At 41.1% G+C, this 18,186-nt stretch overlaps 1 protein-coding gene across 1 annotated transcript; it reads right to left on the bottom strand.

The window, feature by feature from the left end:
- Nucleotides 1-238: 238 nt before the first annotated feature.
- LOC149315720 (waprin-Enh1-like) lies at nucleotides 239-10,560 on the bottom strand. The gene is made up of 3 exons (XM_089513332.1): nucleotides 10,473-10,560; nucleotides 5,153-5,296; nucleotides 239-369 (listed from the first exon to the last, which is right to left on the bottom strand). Exons 1-3 carry the CDS (start codon nucleotides 10,558-10,560, stop codon nucleotides 239-241), a joined length of 363 nt encoding a protein of 120 aa, XP_089369458.1.
- Nucleotides 10,561-18,186: the final 7,626 nt, after the last annotated feature.

Raw genomic sequence — 18,186 nt, forward strand, 5'->3', positions numbered from 1 at the left:
TCATAGGAATGTCCCCTTTGAAGGGTTGAACTAAGCCATTTATGGTGCCTCAGAGATTGATTAAGGCATGGAAAACCAACTGATTAGAATGACCAACTTTGAAGAGACCAGCTGCTGCAGACATAAGCATCATCTGCTTGTGGTTCCCAGCTTTCCTGCTTGTGTTATACTTATCATGACAAACTGCATATAGCAAGATGGCATGCAAACAATGTCCTTAGTCTTAGATGATGATACCTTATCTGCAGCTCCTGGCACAATTGTAGTAGCAGCATCTTTGTCTTCTTGGACAGTCACGGTCATGACTACAACGATCTATCCCACGAACTGTGCACTTAAGTGGAAAACGTGAGCAATCCCAAGGCATTACTGGGGAAGCATAGCAGGATATAGTAGGATAATTGTTAACCAAATAACCAGACACTGACTAATACATTGTCATATTTATTTTGGCTATAGTGCAGCCAAAGTGTCTCTGCCCAAAAGCCATATTGGAACTGACAATCAGAAAGCTCATGCCTGAAGCCTACAAAACTAGACTATTGAGTGCTTTCAGATAAGAGGATCTGCTTCTCAGAATCCCACCAACATTTTCATTCCATCTGAGTTCCAAAACAAGCTGGGGAACCATTTTTCTCTTCCTGCTCAAAATATGTGTGTAGTTTGGTATACACATTTTCTAATGTATGCATATTTACATATTTTCCCCTTACCGGACATATTTTATAGGGTTTTTTAATTGATTAAAGGATCCATATAGATTTTTTTAAAAATGCACATTTTTGCTCATGTGTGTTTACTTGGCTATAATTAAAAGAAAGGGAAAAGTGACAAAAATACTCCCCAGCTAATGGTTTCCTCACTATTGCTGCTGTCACACTGCAGAATTAATGCAGTTTGACACTGCTTTAACTATCATGGCACCATCCAAGATTTGTAGTTTGTTGTGGCACCAGAGCCCTCTAACAGAGAAGGCTAAATATCTCACAAAACTACAAATGCCAGAATTCCATATCATTGAGCCATGGCCATTAAAGTGGTCTCAAATTGCATTAATTCTGCACTGTAGATGCAACCACAGGAAACAGAAATATATATGCTCACTTTCATTAATACGTTTGCAGAATATACATTGGATACTTTTGTTTTCTTTCTTTCTTTCTTTCTTTCTTTTTTTAACCCTCATTTACTATGAAGTTCTTTTCATACTACAGGGGATATTTTATACTCTGTTCAAATCTGCGGTCAGATAAATGGTACTTAACACAAATGGCTTCAGAACAATAAATATTGTCAGCGAAAGGGGAAATACTGCCTGCCTCTAATTCTGATGTTTCCTTTGACAGAAGTATGATGACCGCCATTTTCCCTGTTCTTGGTGCCTAAAAAGGGCCTCAACAAGTACATATCCTACAGATCTGGTGGCAAAATGGGGAGGATATATTATGCTGCTAAGTCTTTTTTTTTTTAAACCAGTACAAGAGGGCAATGTCTCAGATACAAACAAGTTCATAAGAAATACACGTGCCTCCGACAAATGACAGAAACTGTATACAATATTTCAGATGCTTCAAATATAATATCAAAAAACAACATGGGCTGTTGATATTAAAATTGTCTATAATATACTGTTTTTAATATTTGTATGTTTATTTATTTCTTGTGCTCTTGTTTGGTATGCAGACAACATGGGCTGTTCATATTAAAATTGTCTACAATATAATATGCTGTTTCTATTATTTGTCTGGGGCATGTTTATTTATTTCTTAGGTCTAGTTTGGCATGAGTTGTTGTTTTTGTAGACTTTGTCTAGTTTGAAATGTAAAAAAAATCCTACTCATAACTAGCAGAAATAAACTGACATGTACAGTGATGCAACACTGTGCCCAAAGTTTAAAGTCGAAAGCTGTGAAACTGTGTAATGATCTCTTGGGTGGATCCTGCAATTTTTTTTTAAAAAGCTAACATATTTCATTTCATTGCACAATAATAAATAAATAAATAAATAAATAAATAAATAAATAAATAAATAAAATTTATTTGTATCCCGCCCTTCTGAGAACAATCAGGGCGGCTAACAAGTTAAAAATATACAACATATCAAATCCCTGGTACCCTCCCCCCCTTAAAATGGTATTAAATCTAACAAAGAATTAAAACCATACAGGTTAAAACTGACCGAAGGGTCAAACAACAAGACAATACAACAAAACAACAGAACAGTAATCAATACAACAGTGATCAATGGGAGCAGCAGTATCTCTTTATGGGAGTTTCCTGAGGCTGGGTAGGCTATTCTGGAAAGGCCTGCATAACATAACATAACATAACAAATATATAGATATCCAATATAGTGAAAGAGTAATTGATTTTGTCTTATTTAAATCAGGGATTGGCAATATATGGGTTGCAGCGGTCCTTGAAGCTGGGGGGAAATATTAATTAATTAATCAATACAGTTTATTATATTTCATTTATAGCTTGCTTGTCTGCCATATGGAATCCAAAGTAGCTCACACCATACGTTAAAAACAAGCAAGCTAAAACAATCTGAAATTAAAATATGTATAAAAGCCTGTATTTAATAGGATTAAATGTAATCCTATTAAAATGGTCAAAAGCACAGTTACACCTACCCATTGCATTAAAAAGGTAAAGGTAGTCCCTTGACATAACATAAGAGCCAGCGTTGTCCGAGTATTATTCTGGTGGTTATGTGGCCAGTATGACTACACCGAATGATGTTACCTTCTCTACCTATTTATCTACTTGCATTTGCATGCTTTCAAACTGCTAGGTTGGCAGAAACTGGGACTAGTGACAGGACCTCAGCCCATCATGCAGCACTTGGGCCTTAAACTGTCAACATTTTGATCTTGCAATCATCAGAATTGGCATCGTAACCACTAAGCCATTGCATCCAATCCCATTGCACTACCCCAACCATATTAAAAAGTGAAGGCCTGTTTAAATAGGAAGTTCTTGGTTACATAGCCTGGGAGGAGCTGCTGAGAAGGCTTTCTCCTGGGTTTTCACCAACCATATCTGTGAAGGTAGTGGGATTGGGAGAAAGCCTTCCCTTGGAGATCTTAAAGCTTTCTAGGCTCATATAGGGAGATGCAGTTTTTCGGATAGCCTGGAGGTAAGCCCTATAGAGCTTTTCTATAGGAAGGATCCCTGGTTGGCGCAGTAGTTAAATGCCTGTACTGTAGCCACTCACTCAAAACCATAAGTTTCTGAGTTCAATACCAGTGAAAGGGCTAAAGCTTGACTCAGGCTTGCATCCTTCTGAGGTCACTAAAATGAGTACCCAGATATTTGGGGGCAATTAGCTTACAGTTGTAAATTGCTTAGACCAGTGGTTCCCAACCTGGGGGTCGGGACCCCTTTGGGGGTCAAATGACCCTTTCACAGGGGTCGCCTAAGACCATCCAAAAACACATATTTGCATATAGCTATGAAAATAATTTTATGGCTGGGGGTCACCACAACATGAAGAACTATATTAAAGGGTTGCGGCATTAGGAAGGTTGAGAACCACTGGCTTAAACACTGTTAGTTCAGTATGAAGTGGTATATAAATGAAGCTGTTTATTTGTTTTTCATTTTCCAGGATGCATGATTTTAAAGCATATAGTAATTTCTGCAGTTGGCCCTCCACATTTGTGGTTTTGACTTTTGAAAATTTGATTATTTGCAGTTTTGATTATTATGTCCTTTCTAGGAATCTCTAAGTCCTCCAGCGCAACTCTGCCATAGGTTGACAATAGAGTTGTGCTGGAGAACCTAGAAGTTCATAGAGAAAACACTTCTCTAGGCATTTGTAGGTCCTTCTACATAATTCTATGATCAGCTTCTGGCAGATGTTTATTACAGAGTTGCTTTGGAGGACCTGGAGATTCCTAGACTGCTGTTGAATTAGGTACAAAGAATAGTATTTTTTTAAATTTTCATTTTCCCACATTCACGGAGGTCCTTGACCCCTAACCCTAGCAAATATGGAGGGACTACTGTATTTGATTTTTTGTTTAAAGTGAAGCCAGAGGCATCCCCACGTAAATGTTCCCCATCCATCTGTTCCTGCTCATTATAGATCTAATTTCCTTGGTAGAAAGAACTCTGAATTTGTCCTTCCTTCTTTAGAAGAGAAAATGTCATAGTTATTATTTTTACTAAATATCTCTTACTCTTCTTACATGTTGGCCTGTATCAATATCCTTTTAATAGATGGCACCTAGTCATTTGATGATGCAGACTCGATTGACTTGGGCTCAAGGCGGACTCAAGTCACGCAATGACAACGACTTGGCAATAAATGACACACTGACTCAGCTCGAATAAATGACACACTTAGTCAACTCAAATTGTGATTTGTACATTTTTAGTGACTGACTTGCTGGCTTAACTTAAACCAACAATTTTACAGAATGGAAAACAGTTTTCCTCCTTTGAACAACCCTTCCCTCTTACTGCCTAGCAGTTTCATGATGAAAGTGGTATTATATGTTTGCTGTACAGGATGCCCCCATTTCCTGTAGTTCCCCTGCCTCAAGCCCATTGCTTAACACATTTCCTGTCCCCTCTGAGAAATACGTCTTGTGTGATCGGGGTGTCTTGCCAGCTGTTCCTAGGAAAAGCTTTGGATTGCTCCTTCAAGATAATTTAAAAGTTGGCAGCCAGATAGGGACAGGAAGCTCAGCAGGCCTCATTTGTCTAAAATGCAATCTTGATAAATTTTGAGGAATAATTTATTTTTTTAAACCTAACTTTATGCACATCTCCTTGATTTTCTAGTTATTGAAACTCCACTCCACCCCACCCCACACAGCATCTCTTTTTTCCTGTTAAAGTTGGCTCCAAGATTTGTGGCTCAAGACTTGAAAGTATCTTGAAAGGACTTGAGACTTGAAGATCAAGGCTTGAGATTTGACTTCATGTTGAGTAAAGGACTTGCGTACATTTCTGTAGCCATTTATGCTGCCACAAAAAATAAGGTGGTATTTCTCACACCAAATGGTAGCAGGTTCATTCCCCCATGGTTCTCATCTTAATGCTCAATCTATGCATATCATTAAAAATTGCACAGCAAGAGAAGTTGTACAAACAATATTTGCAAGGAGTAGATAATGATTACCTGGTGGTGGTGGTGGACGAGGAGGTGGGACTCTGCAGACCCTGCCACAGCGGAAGTTACAGCACCTTAAATTTCGTGGGCAGTCATAGTCATTCCTGCAGCGATTTATGATTGCTGGTATAGAGCACTGAAATGGGTTTCCTTGGCAAATCCTAGATAAAGCTGAAATGGGGGAGGGTGTTTGATGGTATTTACTGATATCAGTAGAGAGACTTCTGTGCATTTTAACAAGTATCTTGGCCAGCGCCAGCCCCCACACCACCGGGAAGAGCGCCCAGCGCGGAGAGGGACTCTGTTGCCGCCTGGCGCGGCGTCTTTGGAAGAGGGAGGAGCCAGTGGGAGCGGCTTCCTCTAAAGGCCGGCCCGCCGGCCCCCGGAGAAACACCAGCGCCAGCCCCCACACCACCGGGAAGAGCGCCCAGCGCGGAGAGGGACTCTGTTGCCGCCTGGCACGGCGTCTTTGGAAGGGGGAGGAGCCGGTGGGAGCGGCTTCCTCTAAAGGCCGGCCCGCCGGCCCCCAGAGAAACACCAGCGCCAGCCCCCACACCACCGGGAAGAGCGCCCAGCACGGAGAGGGACTCTGTTGCCGCCTGGCACAGCGTCTTTGGAAGGGGGAGGAGCCAGTGGGAGCGGCTTCCTCTAAAGGCCGGCCCGCCGGCCCCCGGAGAAACGCCAGCGCCAGCCCCCACACCACCAGGAAGGAGCGCCTAGCGCGGGAAGGACTGTGTGCTGCTGGGTGGGGGGCTTTTTGCTTTCTGTTTTTGTTTTTTGTTCCTGTGTGCTAGCAAGCAGCAGGGAATGATTGTTGCATCTTTCCCCTTCCATCATTGCTGCATCATGGGGGGAGAAGGAGGGTATGGATGGGGGATATGTTTCAGTTGGGGAGGTGGGGGATAAACACCTAGATAAGCACGAGGCTCCTATTGAGGTAGTGTGGGGCAGGGGAAGGTATGGCGGTAGGAGTGCGGATTTGCATTACAGGGGAAGGCGAGATCGATGTTTAATATCTATCTCTCCTTCCAGTCCCTCTCCTAACCAAAAGGACCTGAGGGTCATTCCAACCATACCACAAACCCTGTCTCTGCTCCTGTGCAATGCCAGGTCCATTAAGAACAAGTCCCACATTGTTCATGATATGCTTGAGGACAACAACTGTGACCTGGCTTGCATTACTGAGACCTGGCTTGGGCCTGAAGGGGAAACTGTGTGGGCTCAGGCCCTGCCAGCCGGGTACTCAGTGAAGGACCAGACCAGGTTAGGTGGGCGGGGGGGGGGGGGTTGTTGCTTTGATCCATAAGAACACCTTGTCTCTTTCCAGGAACCATGTTCGTCAAACTTCCTACATCGAGTGTATTTACTTGACCTTGAAGGCCAGGGACAGTCTAGGGATTTTGTTGGTGTATCGGCCACCCCGTGCGCTAACAGACTCCCTTAACGAGCTGACACAGTTGGTCTCGGAGCTGATGCTGGAAACACCCAGGCTACTTGTCCTGGGTGATTTCAACATCCCCTTCGCGGCCAACTATGTTCCATCCGGTGCGGCTCGGGAATTCATGGATGCCATGACTTCCATGGGCCTGTCTCAACTGGTCTTGGGTCCGACGCATTCTGCGGGTAATACACTCGATATGATTTTTTGTACGGACATGGAAAATCCGTGGGTGGAAATATCTAATATTTCCCCCTTGTCATGGACGGATCACTTCCTGGTAGAGGCAAAGATCAAGGCTTCTACCCAGATCCCTCCCGGGGGTGGCGGACCTATTCGAATGGTCCACCCTCAAAGGCTGATGGAACCCATAAGGTTCCAAGAAGCTCTAGAGGGGTATATGGTTGGAAATGACGGCGACTCTGTTGATGCCCTGACCGGTATCTGGGATACCGGTCTCTCTAAGGCTATATACAGTATCGCTCCCAAGCGCCCTCTCAGGCCTGTTTCCAAACGAAAGCCCTGGTATACGGAAGACCTCCGGGCACGGAAGCGGGTCCTGCGACGGCTAGAGCAACTCTGGCGGAAACACCTACGCTTAGCCGACAAGACTCTCCTAGACCGCCTATTGGAGGACTATGGAGAGGCGATACGGGCAGCTAAGAATTCATTCTATGGTGCTCGTATCGCGTCCGCGGAGTCACGTCCAGCAGAGTTGTTCAGGGTAGTCAGGGAGCTAACCCAGCTCCCTCCTGCCCCGAACCAGATCCTTGAACCTTCTAAGGCCTGCTGTGACCAATTTAACAACTTCTTCGCGGATAAAATCTCTCGGATAAGCGAAGGTCTTGAAGCCAGCATTAGAGCAGAACCTAGAGCAGAGGCATCCAGAGCTTCCGTGGACTCAGTTATACTGGATCAGTTTGAGTCTGTTAGTACCGAGGATGTGGACAGGATCCTTTGGAGTGTTAGGAAGACAACATGCTCTCTCGATCCCTGTCCCTCATGGCTAGCGGCACGGGGGGGCGGTTGTGACATCATTGTTACACCGGATTATTAATACATCTTTGAGGGATGGGCAATTTCCATCTAATTTGAAATTGGCCATAGTAAAACCTTTGTTAAAAAAAGCCCTCCCTTGACCCCCTGTTGCATAACAATTATCAGCCAGTTTCGCTACTGCCATTTTTGGGGAAGGTGATCGAGAGGGCGGTTGCTCTCCAGCTCCAATCGATCCTGGATGAAACGGATTATCTAGACCCATTTCAAACCAGCTTTCGGGCAGGCTACGGGGTTGAGACCGCTATGGTCGCCTTGGTCGATGATCTCCGTCTGGGCACTGACAGGGGTAGCGTGTCCCTGTTGGTGCTCTTGGACATCTCAGCGGCTTTCGATACCATAGACCATGGTATCCTTCTGGAGCGCCTGGCAGAGGTGGGAATCGGGGGCACTGCGCTCCAGTGGTTCCGGTCCTGCCTCTCTGGGAGGTTCCAGATGGTGCAGCTGGGAGACATGTGCTCCGACAGGAGACCCCTAACATCTGGGGTCCCTCAAGGAGCCATTCTGTCTCCCATGCTTTTTAACATTTACATGAAACCACTGGGAGAGATCATCCGGAGACATGGGGCGCGGGGTTATCAGTACGCTGATGACACCCAAATAGTCTTCTCTATGCCTCCGGCTGATGCAGTGACCGGGGATGGCATCTCTCCTCTCGTGGCCTGTTTGGAGTTGGTAATGGGCTGGATGAGGGAAAACAGACTCAGCCTGAATCCAGAGAAAACAGAAGTACTTGTGATAGGTTCTCCTGGTCCAGGGATGGCGGTAATTCCACCCGTCCTGAACGGGGTCACGCTCCCCGTGAAGGACTCTGTACGCAGTCTGGGGGTGCTCCTTGACTCGTCGCTCCACCTTACATCTCAAGTGGATGCGACAGTCAGGAGCACCTGTTATCAGCTTCGGTGGATACGCCAGCTGCGTCCCTACCTGGGCCAGAGGGACCTTGAAACTGTTGTACATGCTCTGGTAACCTCTCGCTTGGACTTCTGTAATGTGCTCTACATGGGGCAACCCTTGTACCATACCCGGAAGCTGCAATTAGTGCAGAATATGGCAGCCCGACTGGTCACTAATACACCTAGGGCCAGTCACATAACACCAGTGCTTAAAGAGCTGCACTGGCTGCCTATTCGCTTCCGGGCGCAATACAAGGTGTTGGTCGTTACCTATAAAGCCCTAAATGGCTTGGGCCCAGGGTATCTGATGGACCGCCTCTCCCCATATGATCCGCCCCGCACTCTCAGATCATCTGGGCAGCAACTTTTAAGAGTTCCGGAGGCTAGGTTAGTCTCCACTTCCAAGAGGGCCTTTACGATCTCGGCCCCCAGCCTCTGGAACTCGCTGCCCACAGAGCTCCGCGCAGCCACCTCCCTTCCCCAATTTAAGAAGGGGTTGAAAACCTATTTATTCGAACAGGCCTACCCCTGAATACTTCCCCCCAGATTGTTTATTCACCCCCCCTCCCTCTGCCAGCATTGCAGACTGGCATGAGGTTGTAATGTTTTTAATATATTTAGGTTTTTACTTGTGATATGCCTTTTGTATATTGTATTTGTTTTGGTGCTTATTGTATTGCATAATTTTGTTGTGCACCGCCCTGATTTGAAGAAGGGCGGTATAAAAATAAAACTTTTATTTATTTATTATTTATTATATGCCAAATCCAGATTTGAATTGATATTAAGCTGGTTGATGCTTTGGGCATACAAACCCTGTCCCTCCATGTGCTTTTTAAGTTCATTCAGTTTTACCATAGGCTGAAGCCTCCAGGAGACACTGCAAGGTGATAATTGCCATTTGCTCAGTTAAGTAGTTATTTGTATCACCACACAAGCTTTTTTCTCATTATGTTCTAATTGGTATATTCTTTTGAATTGTGGTTGATTCAGCCAGTTAGATACACCCAAAAGATATTCCACAGACATACAGATTACACAACTGTAGCCTTTATTTTTCACCTTTTCTTAGAAGCCTACTTATTTGTTTTAATTTGCTGTTTTAATTTGTTTTGTGTATTTTGGCTATCTTCTCAGTCTCCCTTACGCAACAGCACACAGAAAGGTAGGTACAACTTTTACCTCAGTACATGGAATTTAATTATGGCCACATTAAAAATGCAGTATATCAGATTACAGCTTTAGAAAGCATTAAGGATTACTCAAGGCTTCCTGCAGCCCTTATACAACTTTCAAAACTTTGACAGTGCTCAGAAACAGAATCTTTGCTGTAAACTAAGTTATTTCCCTAGTTCTTTTCAGTCAAAAGTAGATTAAAGAGATATTCAGAATACAATCTGAGTCTATTCAGAAGTTAAATCCCACTGTCTTTAATCTGTCTTGCTACTGATTAGATAAATATATGATGGTGCTGTCTTATGGACATTTATTTTGGAAATTGGTGCATTTCAGCTCTATAGTTATCCCTATTCTATACCACTAATTGTCATGATTCCGCCCTACAGATTCCTGGGATTTATCATTTGAGGGACTCAAAATACTCTGTAGACAGACACTTGTGTGATCTACCAGAATATTCTAAGTACCTCAGCAAACTGCAGATTCCAGGATTCTATAAGGTGAAGCCATGGTAAAGTGATCTGAAATGACATATCTGTGTAGTACAGATACACATTTCTATACACAGGAAAAATTTATGCAAAATTCAAAGCCATATCATTATTCAGATTACCCCATTATGGATGTATATTACAATGTCTAAGGCACACTGCTACCATTTTCCTAAACTAAACCACGTAGAAGAAAGGTATAATATCCAGTACTGATATCCAGCTTTAGAAAATGGCCTTTTCTGTACAATATTCCAGAATCCCCTTTCAATCATTTCATATCTTACCTACTGGAACTCTGTAACAAGTGATGGAAGGCAATTCTACCCAAAGAGCTAAAAGCCCCACAAGGAGAAAAGTGCTCAGTGTCTTCATGATGACCTCAAGAACCAGTGTGAGCCCTTTGAAAGGACCAACCCTTGTATTTAAATGGATTGCATAGCTATGGTTAAAATTATACCTTTCCACATTCTACTCACAATTAATATCAACTGCATTACATTTTTCAGAAACAAGAAATAAGTGCATTGCAATGTTTTTACAGACTACATGTACTTTGGCCAGTAAAGGACAAAGCATCAGGGACAATGTTGATGATTCCTATAATGTCCCCTGATAAACATCCTTAGATCAAAAGACTTTCTTGTGAGCCACAACCTAATTGCTCCTTCTTTTAGCACGTGAACAAAACACACCCTAGGAATAGTTCAAGGGCTGGGTTTGTCTTGTCAAAGAGATTGTACTTCCTATATTCTAGCTAATAAGTCGAGATTCTTAGGGCTGATGTCATATTTCCAGAGAGAGAGAGAGAACAAAACAGCCCCAGGGAAAGGCAAGGCATGATTTCGTGTACAGAACTGAGCGCTTTCAGAACAAGTATGTCATTCAATCCAGGGCATTTTCAATTTCAATAAACTCAGAAACAAGCCTAGTTGACATAGTAGTGGAGTTAGAATAGGACTTGAAAATGGATAACCCACTTTTCCTAGCAGTTCAAGGAAGCTAACAGGAACGTATTAAAGCAGTCACAAACTAGAAAACTTAGGGCCGAATCAGACAGCCCTTTTTCGCTGCCTTCTGGGTGGCTTGTCAGTGTGGTGTTTTACACGGTACATGCTTCCAAGCTGATAATGTGTTCAACTGAAAAACAAGCAAAAGCAAAGAAATGACATGAATCAAAATAAAAAAATGGCATGGCAGATTTATTTGTTTAGAATTATGTCTGAATTTCTGCCCAGGCTTTGATGGGTGAGAGTGAGTTGCCAGCTAATGAATAAATCAGGAAAGCTCTTCAAGAGGGAAAAGGAAAGAATATCAATCGTGGAAATTATTTTAAAAAACTAAAACAAAGAACCACACCAAACCCTTGTAATCATCCAAAATTCACTTCAAAATAATTCATTCAAGCACTTGGCTTAATCACATTTTACATTTGGTTTAAAAAATATGTAACGATTACTAGGGAAATGCAGAGCTCAGAAAAATGAGTATTTTAGCTAACACATTAAATTCTAAATTAATTCTCATCTAATAGACGGAACATGCAGAGGACAAGCTCATTTCTGTTTCTTGGAACATTTGTTGGCTTTATAAGTTCTTCAAGACTCAGATCTATAAGATATCCTGCAGTGCCAATGAGATCTAGTGTATCCCCCTCCACCTCTCCTCTGCCCCCCCTCAGACAACTCAGCAATCAAAATTGCAATGCAAGAGGGATCTATTACATGGTTGCAGCCCTAATGATACTTTTGAAAGTATGCAAAGAAATCCTGTAGCACCTCTTGAGACTAACTATCAAAAGTTAGCTATAGCATAAGCTTTCGTAGGCTTTGTCTACTACCAGTCTATGAATGTTTATGCTACAACTTCTTTTGGACAGTTAATCTCATAGGTGCTACAAATTATCTTTGTATACTTATATTTCAGAATAACTCAGCTATTTCTCTAGATACTTTTGAAAGGTACAGCTTAACTTTGAATATTGCCACCACACTACCCCAACAAGAATAAGGCAGACCAAGAAGATAGGCTTCTCTGATCTGAAATATGCATTGATATTGGAATAAGGATTGTCATGTTTCACGGCCCCTCGTTTTCTTGGCTGCATTGTGCAAAGCAGAGAAATTGCACACAAATGGATGATGTGCAACAAATACAGTACTTTTTGGGTTTCTGCAGATCTTGCCACAGTTAAAACAACATTTTTGCCTTCCTTCACAGTCATAGTCATTGTTGCATGAGTCATAGCCTGATAAAGTGCCACAAAAGGGATTGGGGGGGGGGGGGGGCAAATCCAATGTTTCTTTGGAAAGGAAAATAGCAGAAATAACCTAAATACAAACAGTTCTGAAATTTAAGATTTTTAAAAGGAAGTTAGTGTTACTACATAATCTGTAACAAAAGTGACATTTGAAAGGAAATTCAGCAAGGTGACACAATTAGATGACTAGATCTAATTATTCTCTCTTTCCCCTCACATGCTGTAAAATAATAAATAACAGCTTTCTTTGGAACTCTTTTACCTAGCTAAGGTCCTTTCCCTGATTCCATTGCATAAAGTAGAATAATGCATTGAATATCTATCTGTTTATTACTCTCTTTTCTCATGGCATAGGAACCAAAGCAGTTTACTCCAATTTAAAACTAGCATAACCAAAAACATGTTTTATAGAAGTTTTAAAAACAATGAAACAACTATTTTATTTAAAAGCAGATGGATTAAAATCAGTTTCAATACATTAAAACATAATTCAACATCTTGGAAAAGTTACTTTGTGGGCTACAACTCCCAGAATGCAGTCATAATTGCTATATTGGCTTGAAAAATCTGGGAGTTTCATTCAAAAAAGGTAATTTTACTGAGCTCTGAGCCAGAATTGGCATGAGCTGGATAAATGTAACTGGTTTGTTTGGTTGGTTTTTGCTATGGAAGTAGCAGCAACAGGGCATCCTGAGAAGTGTCGGAGGTGTGAAGAGAACAGTATATCATTTTCTTATTGTAATGTTAACTTGAAATGGAATGTGCAACATTTATTATTATTATTATTATTATTATTATTATTATTATTATTATGTTTTATTTATATAGCGCTGTAGATTTGTGTAACATTAATATTATATTGGCAATTATTTATATAAAAATCAGTAGAAAATTGGTCTAGATTTTCCTCCATTTCCAAGGACTAATGCAGACATCCATTCAAATTGTACACAAATGTGGAATTATTTCAGAGCTTGCAAAAATAACTTGTTGAAGTATAATTCCTATAATATCCCAGACAATAAAAATACATTTTCTTTCGCTATCAGACTTTGAACCATCTTACATTTTAGATTTGTTTGGAAACTTCTTTCCTAACCTCTTTCCAACTTCTGTCCAAATACACAGTGCTACAGATTTTATGGTTATAATCTTTCTCGTTCTTTCTTACTTAGAGATATGCCTCCTTACACTTAGTGAAGCTTACATCTGAGTAAATATGTATGTGTTGCATGGGTTTTCCTTTGCAGTCTTTATAAAGAATGCAGGACTCCATCAGAATTCCCCTGAATGGACATCTGAAAAGACAGCCGGATTTAGCAGCTAGAATAGGTTTACAATCCTGTTATCTGAGAAGCTCTTTTAAAGCTCATTTGAAATGTGATGCTGAAGAAGAGTTCTGTGGATACCCTGGGCTGTCAAAAAGACAAATCATGGGTCTAAATCAAGCCTGAATGCTCCCTAGAACCCAAAATGGCTAGGTTGAGATTGTTACACTTTGGATGTACCATGAGAAGACATGAAGAAAACACCATAATGCTTGGTAAGAGAGAGGGCAATAGGAAAAGCACAAGAGGACAAACTCAATGAAGGAGCAGGGCTTGTTGGTAACAATGTGACTTGAATCATTCATAGAGTTATCTTAAGTCAAATTTGACCTGAGTGCAGTTAACAACCATATCTTAGAAACCTAGTTCAAGCAGTGACTTTCTCATACCTTGTGGAATTCTCATTGCAATTGTGGAGGGGAATTCCATCCAAAGGTCTAGAATTCCTACAGGAAGAAATACAGTCAACGCCTTCAATAGGTGCCCTCAAGAGGTACAGTTGGGTATCAACAACTGAACAAGAATGGTATTTAAAGGATGAGCTGTTAGACTGTATATTTCTCCTTTTCCTCATACCAAATGTTAAGTGCGTTGCAGATTTCAAAAACTGCATTGCTCCATCTTCAAAGAGTAAATGCCATATTGCAACAGCAGTAAGTATTAAATTCCGGGTGTACACCCAGTCTCCTATACAAATTCATCCTTCAAAGAACATCTTTGCACTACACTCAAATTATAGCTTTATGACATAACACAAGAGGAAAACAATCCAGCTTCCTAGAAGATGGGTGGAACTGCTATCATAAAAGGAACAAGCCAAAATGAGCCTCACCCAACTACTTATTGACAGTGAGAGCAATGAGGGGGATGATTTTTTTTCCATTTTTTCATTTTTGAGGGGAAGATGGAGTGGAGAAAGTGCTAGAGGATAATTGTTTCTGAAAAAGTACATAAATCTATTTTTATTCATTTTAATACACATTTTTACTAAAGAATTGGTTGGCTCCCACTTTTCTTCCTGGCAAGGAACAACTCTCAATCTGGGACTCATTTTTCTTATTTTTCTTATTGTATTATTTTATTGTATTATTGTATTCTTGTATTGTTTTTTTATTGTGTTTGTAAGCTGCCTCGATTCTATGGGAAGAGGCAGGATATAAATAAATTATTATTACTATTATTACTATTATTATTATTATTATTATATCCTGGATACTTCTCCTCTTTTGTTTTCAGAGATGTTTTCCCCACCTCACACAGTTTATGTTGTCCCTTCTCCACACACAAACTTGTTTCTTCTGATACCTCTTCTCATGTTCTGTCCATTGAAAGAAAGCAGAGCCAGCAGCACAGCTCCAACCAGCAGGCCAAGTCCTGGCAAAGGTTACAAAGCTTAAGCAGGATCCTTATTGCCACTGTGGCTGATAGAAACTTTTGCTGAGCCATGTCCCAATCCTCCTATTGCTAACTCTAACTTGTGTTGCAGTTCCATGGCTTTAAACAACTACGCATTGATCATAGGACTGGAAATTTCCATTCTTGAATAGGAGCAAAGCAGTCCTGACTCTCGACTCTGTTGAGTGGCACACTGTGACCTAAATCCTGTTCGTGACAAATGCATGAGTAACCAAAGGTGATACCCATGTATTTAATGTTGGGATGCAGTGGAGAGGTATTCCATACCTCTTGTAATGCTCTTCTCCCCCTGCTGCACTCAAGGCAAATTCTTAGTGCTGAGGCACATCTTAGTAACTGGGGGAGGTAGAGGTGCCCAGCTGGTGTCTGGCTGCAAGAGCAGCTCTCTCAAATGTCTAAGATGTTCTTTTCTTCTGGCTACAGAACTGTGGGTATAGGCCATTAATGACAAACTGCCTTGTCTAATTAATCAATTATTACCCAATTTTTCTTTCTTATAGGACCCAAAGCAGCTTACACATATGTTAAAATAATGTGGCTAAATAATTTGTTAGGAGGAAGCCCCTACAGAATCACTCCACAGGCCTAATATAGGATTACAGTGCATAGACTGTTATTCTTGTTAACTTTAGATTAAATTGCTGAGCTACCCCTGCGTATATTATCCATCTCTAATTTGTTGCCTGCCATAGAGGTATTTATCAGCCTCATAAACTGATCAGCCTCTAACTTTCATACAACACAGACACTTGGGGCTTAATTTCTGAATAACAGTGTATAAAATCAGGCTGTATGTTTCCCATCCTCCTGTCTTTGGCAGCATAAATTATCAAAATATGCTCCTCGTGTAGAATGTACTGTTTGGTACCTCTGGTGTTGACTAAAACATCTTTCACCTGATGAGATTCAGGTCTCTTAGCATGCTTAATAGATCACAGGATTTGCCTCTTTGAGTATCCTAAAATTTGGGTTCAGTATTGCCCAGGTTGTCTTGATTGACAATACCTATGGTAATATAATGGGATCATAATTGGTTCTGAGAAAAAGATCTAAGGTTGATAATAGAAGATGATTTATAGTTGTCACTCTGGAAATACTCTCCATTATGATCAATTTCATCTAAAATACAGGAACGGTGTTTTAAAATGATTTATTGATGGCGTAATACTCCACTGAAATTCAGCTATATAAATAAGTAAATATCTGCCAAATGTTGGAGACACTGCAATGCTGTTAACTACGTTTCCTTCACATGTGGTAATGCTATCCAAAAGTCCTAATATCATGGTTGGGGTTGTCAATGAAATAGAAACAATGACAAATTTTTATTTTCACTACTACTGGGTTTCCCGGAGCTGCTGCCACTGGTGTGGGTTGCTCCCTCTGAGGTTGAAAACAGTATCAGTCAATGGCTGAGTGCATCATTATGACCTAGAGCAGTGGTTCTCAACCCTTTAATGTGACACAACCCTTTAATACAGTTCCTCATGTTGTGGTAACCACCAACCATAAAATTATTTTCGTCTCGGTTCCCAAGACCATCAGAAATATGTGTTTTCCGATGGTCTTAGGTGACCCTGAGAAAGGGTCATTCGAACCCCAAAGGGATCACAACCCACAAGTTGAGAACCGCTGACCTAGAGGAAGTGATTTGTACTAGCAATGTGGCTCTGGGCAGCATAGTGGACGCATGTGTAAACAGCCACTTGCCATTGCTCTGGTTTGCTCTAGATTTTCTTGGAAGGGTCAGAGCAAATGGTGATTTTTATTAAACTGGATAAAGGCAGAGATGGCCTGGATTTGGTGCGAAATTGGCCTTCCCACGTGATGACAGTCTGCACTCAAACTGAATCTTTGGCCCTGCATCATCTGGACAAGTAGTTGCAAGGGCAGGGGAAGCCAATATAAATGGCCTATATAGACATGCCCGTATAGGCATACTTAGTTAAATAATCCCTATGTGATTTACAACAAATTATAAACTAATAAAAACTATGAAAAAGACAACAATGTTATAATTACAGGATTCCATGAGATAAGGCTTGAAAGGGAAGTCAGTGTGGTGTAGTGATTTAAGCACTGAGCAGTGTGGTTTGAATATTGGATAATGACTCCAGAGAAGAGGATTCAAATCTTCATTTGACTCTGGAAACGCACTGCCTGACCTTGGGCAAGTCACATTCTCTCAGCCTTAGAGGAAAGCAAGGGCAAACCTTCTCTGAACAATTTTGCCAAAAAAACAACAACCTCATACTAGGTTTGCCTTAGGGTTGCCATAAGTCAGAAATGACTGTTATGTACCTATGCAACAACAACGTGGCTTGAAGGGCTTTTAAGTCACTTAATAGTTAGGAAATGCCCCAACAATTAGGTTATTATAAATGTGAAAAACAGATAATTGTTGATTCTTGATGTATTGAAGGCGGGTGTTCACTATAGAGAAAGCCTTTGGCAATATTGCTGTTAGATGAAACTGTGTAGGATGACACAAACAATAGGGGACTCCCTTATAGATCATAGTTTCAGAATATTCTTATATTTGAGATATTTGTGTATAAAATGTACATATTGGGGGAAATGCAAAGAAGAATAAATATGCATGTTTAGCCTTTTCCTTCTTCTTTTAAAGACACAGTCTATGTAGAAACTTGATGAGCTGAATACTAACAAAATTGATAGAAACCAGAAACATGAATTCATTCATGCTTACTCAGTTATGGACTGGATCTTTCAAATCAAGAAATCATACTTTTTACTCTGATTTGCATTGAGGGTGCCTGCTGGTTTTCCTGTGGTGAGGAGAAAGCATTTTGCACATTCTCAGAGATTCTCTCATGCTTTTAAAAAAACATTGATTCAGTTTTCAACACTTAACCCTGTTTGTTCAAGAATTTCTACCCCAAGACTTCTCGGTTATTTCTTTTTCTTCTTTTTCTTACTAAAATGTTTATAGCTCAAGGAGCAATGATATGAGTTTCAAAATAGAGCAAGAAACAA

This window comes from Sceloporus occidentalis, unplaced genomic scaffold (assembly GCF_023333645.1).
Source record: "Sceloporus occidentalis isolate IW3139 unplaced genomic scaffold, rSceOcc1.0.p SCAF_3, whole genome shotgun sequence".
Classification (NCBI taxonomy): Eukaryota; Metazoa; Chordata; class Lepidosauria; order Squamata; family Phrynosomatidae; genus Sceloporus; species Sceloporus occidentalis.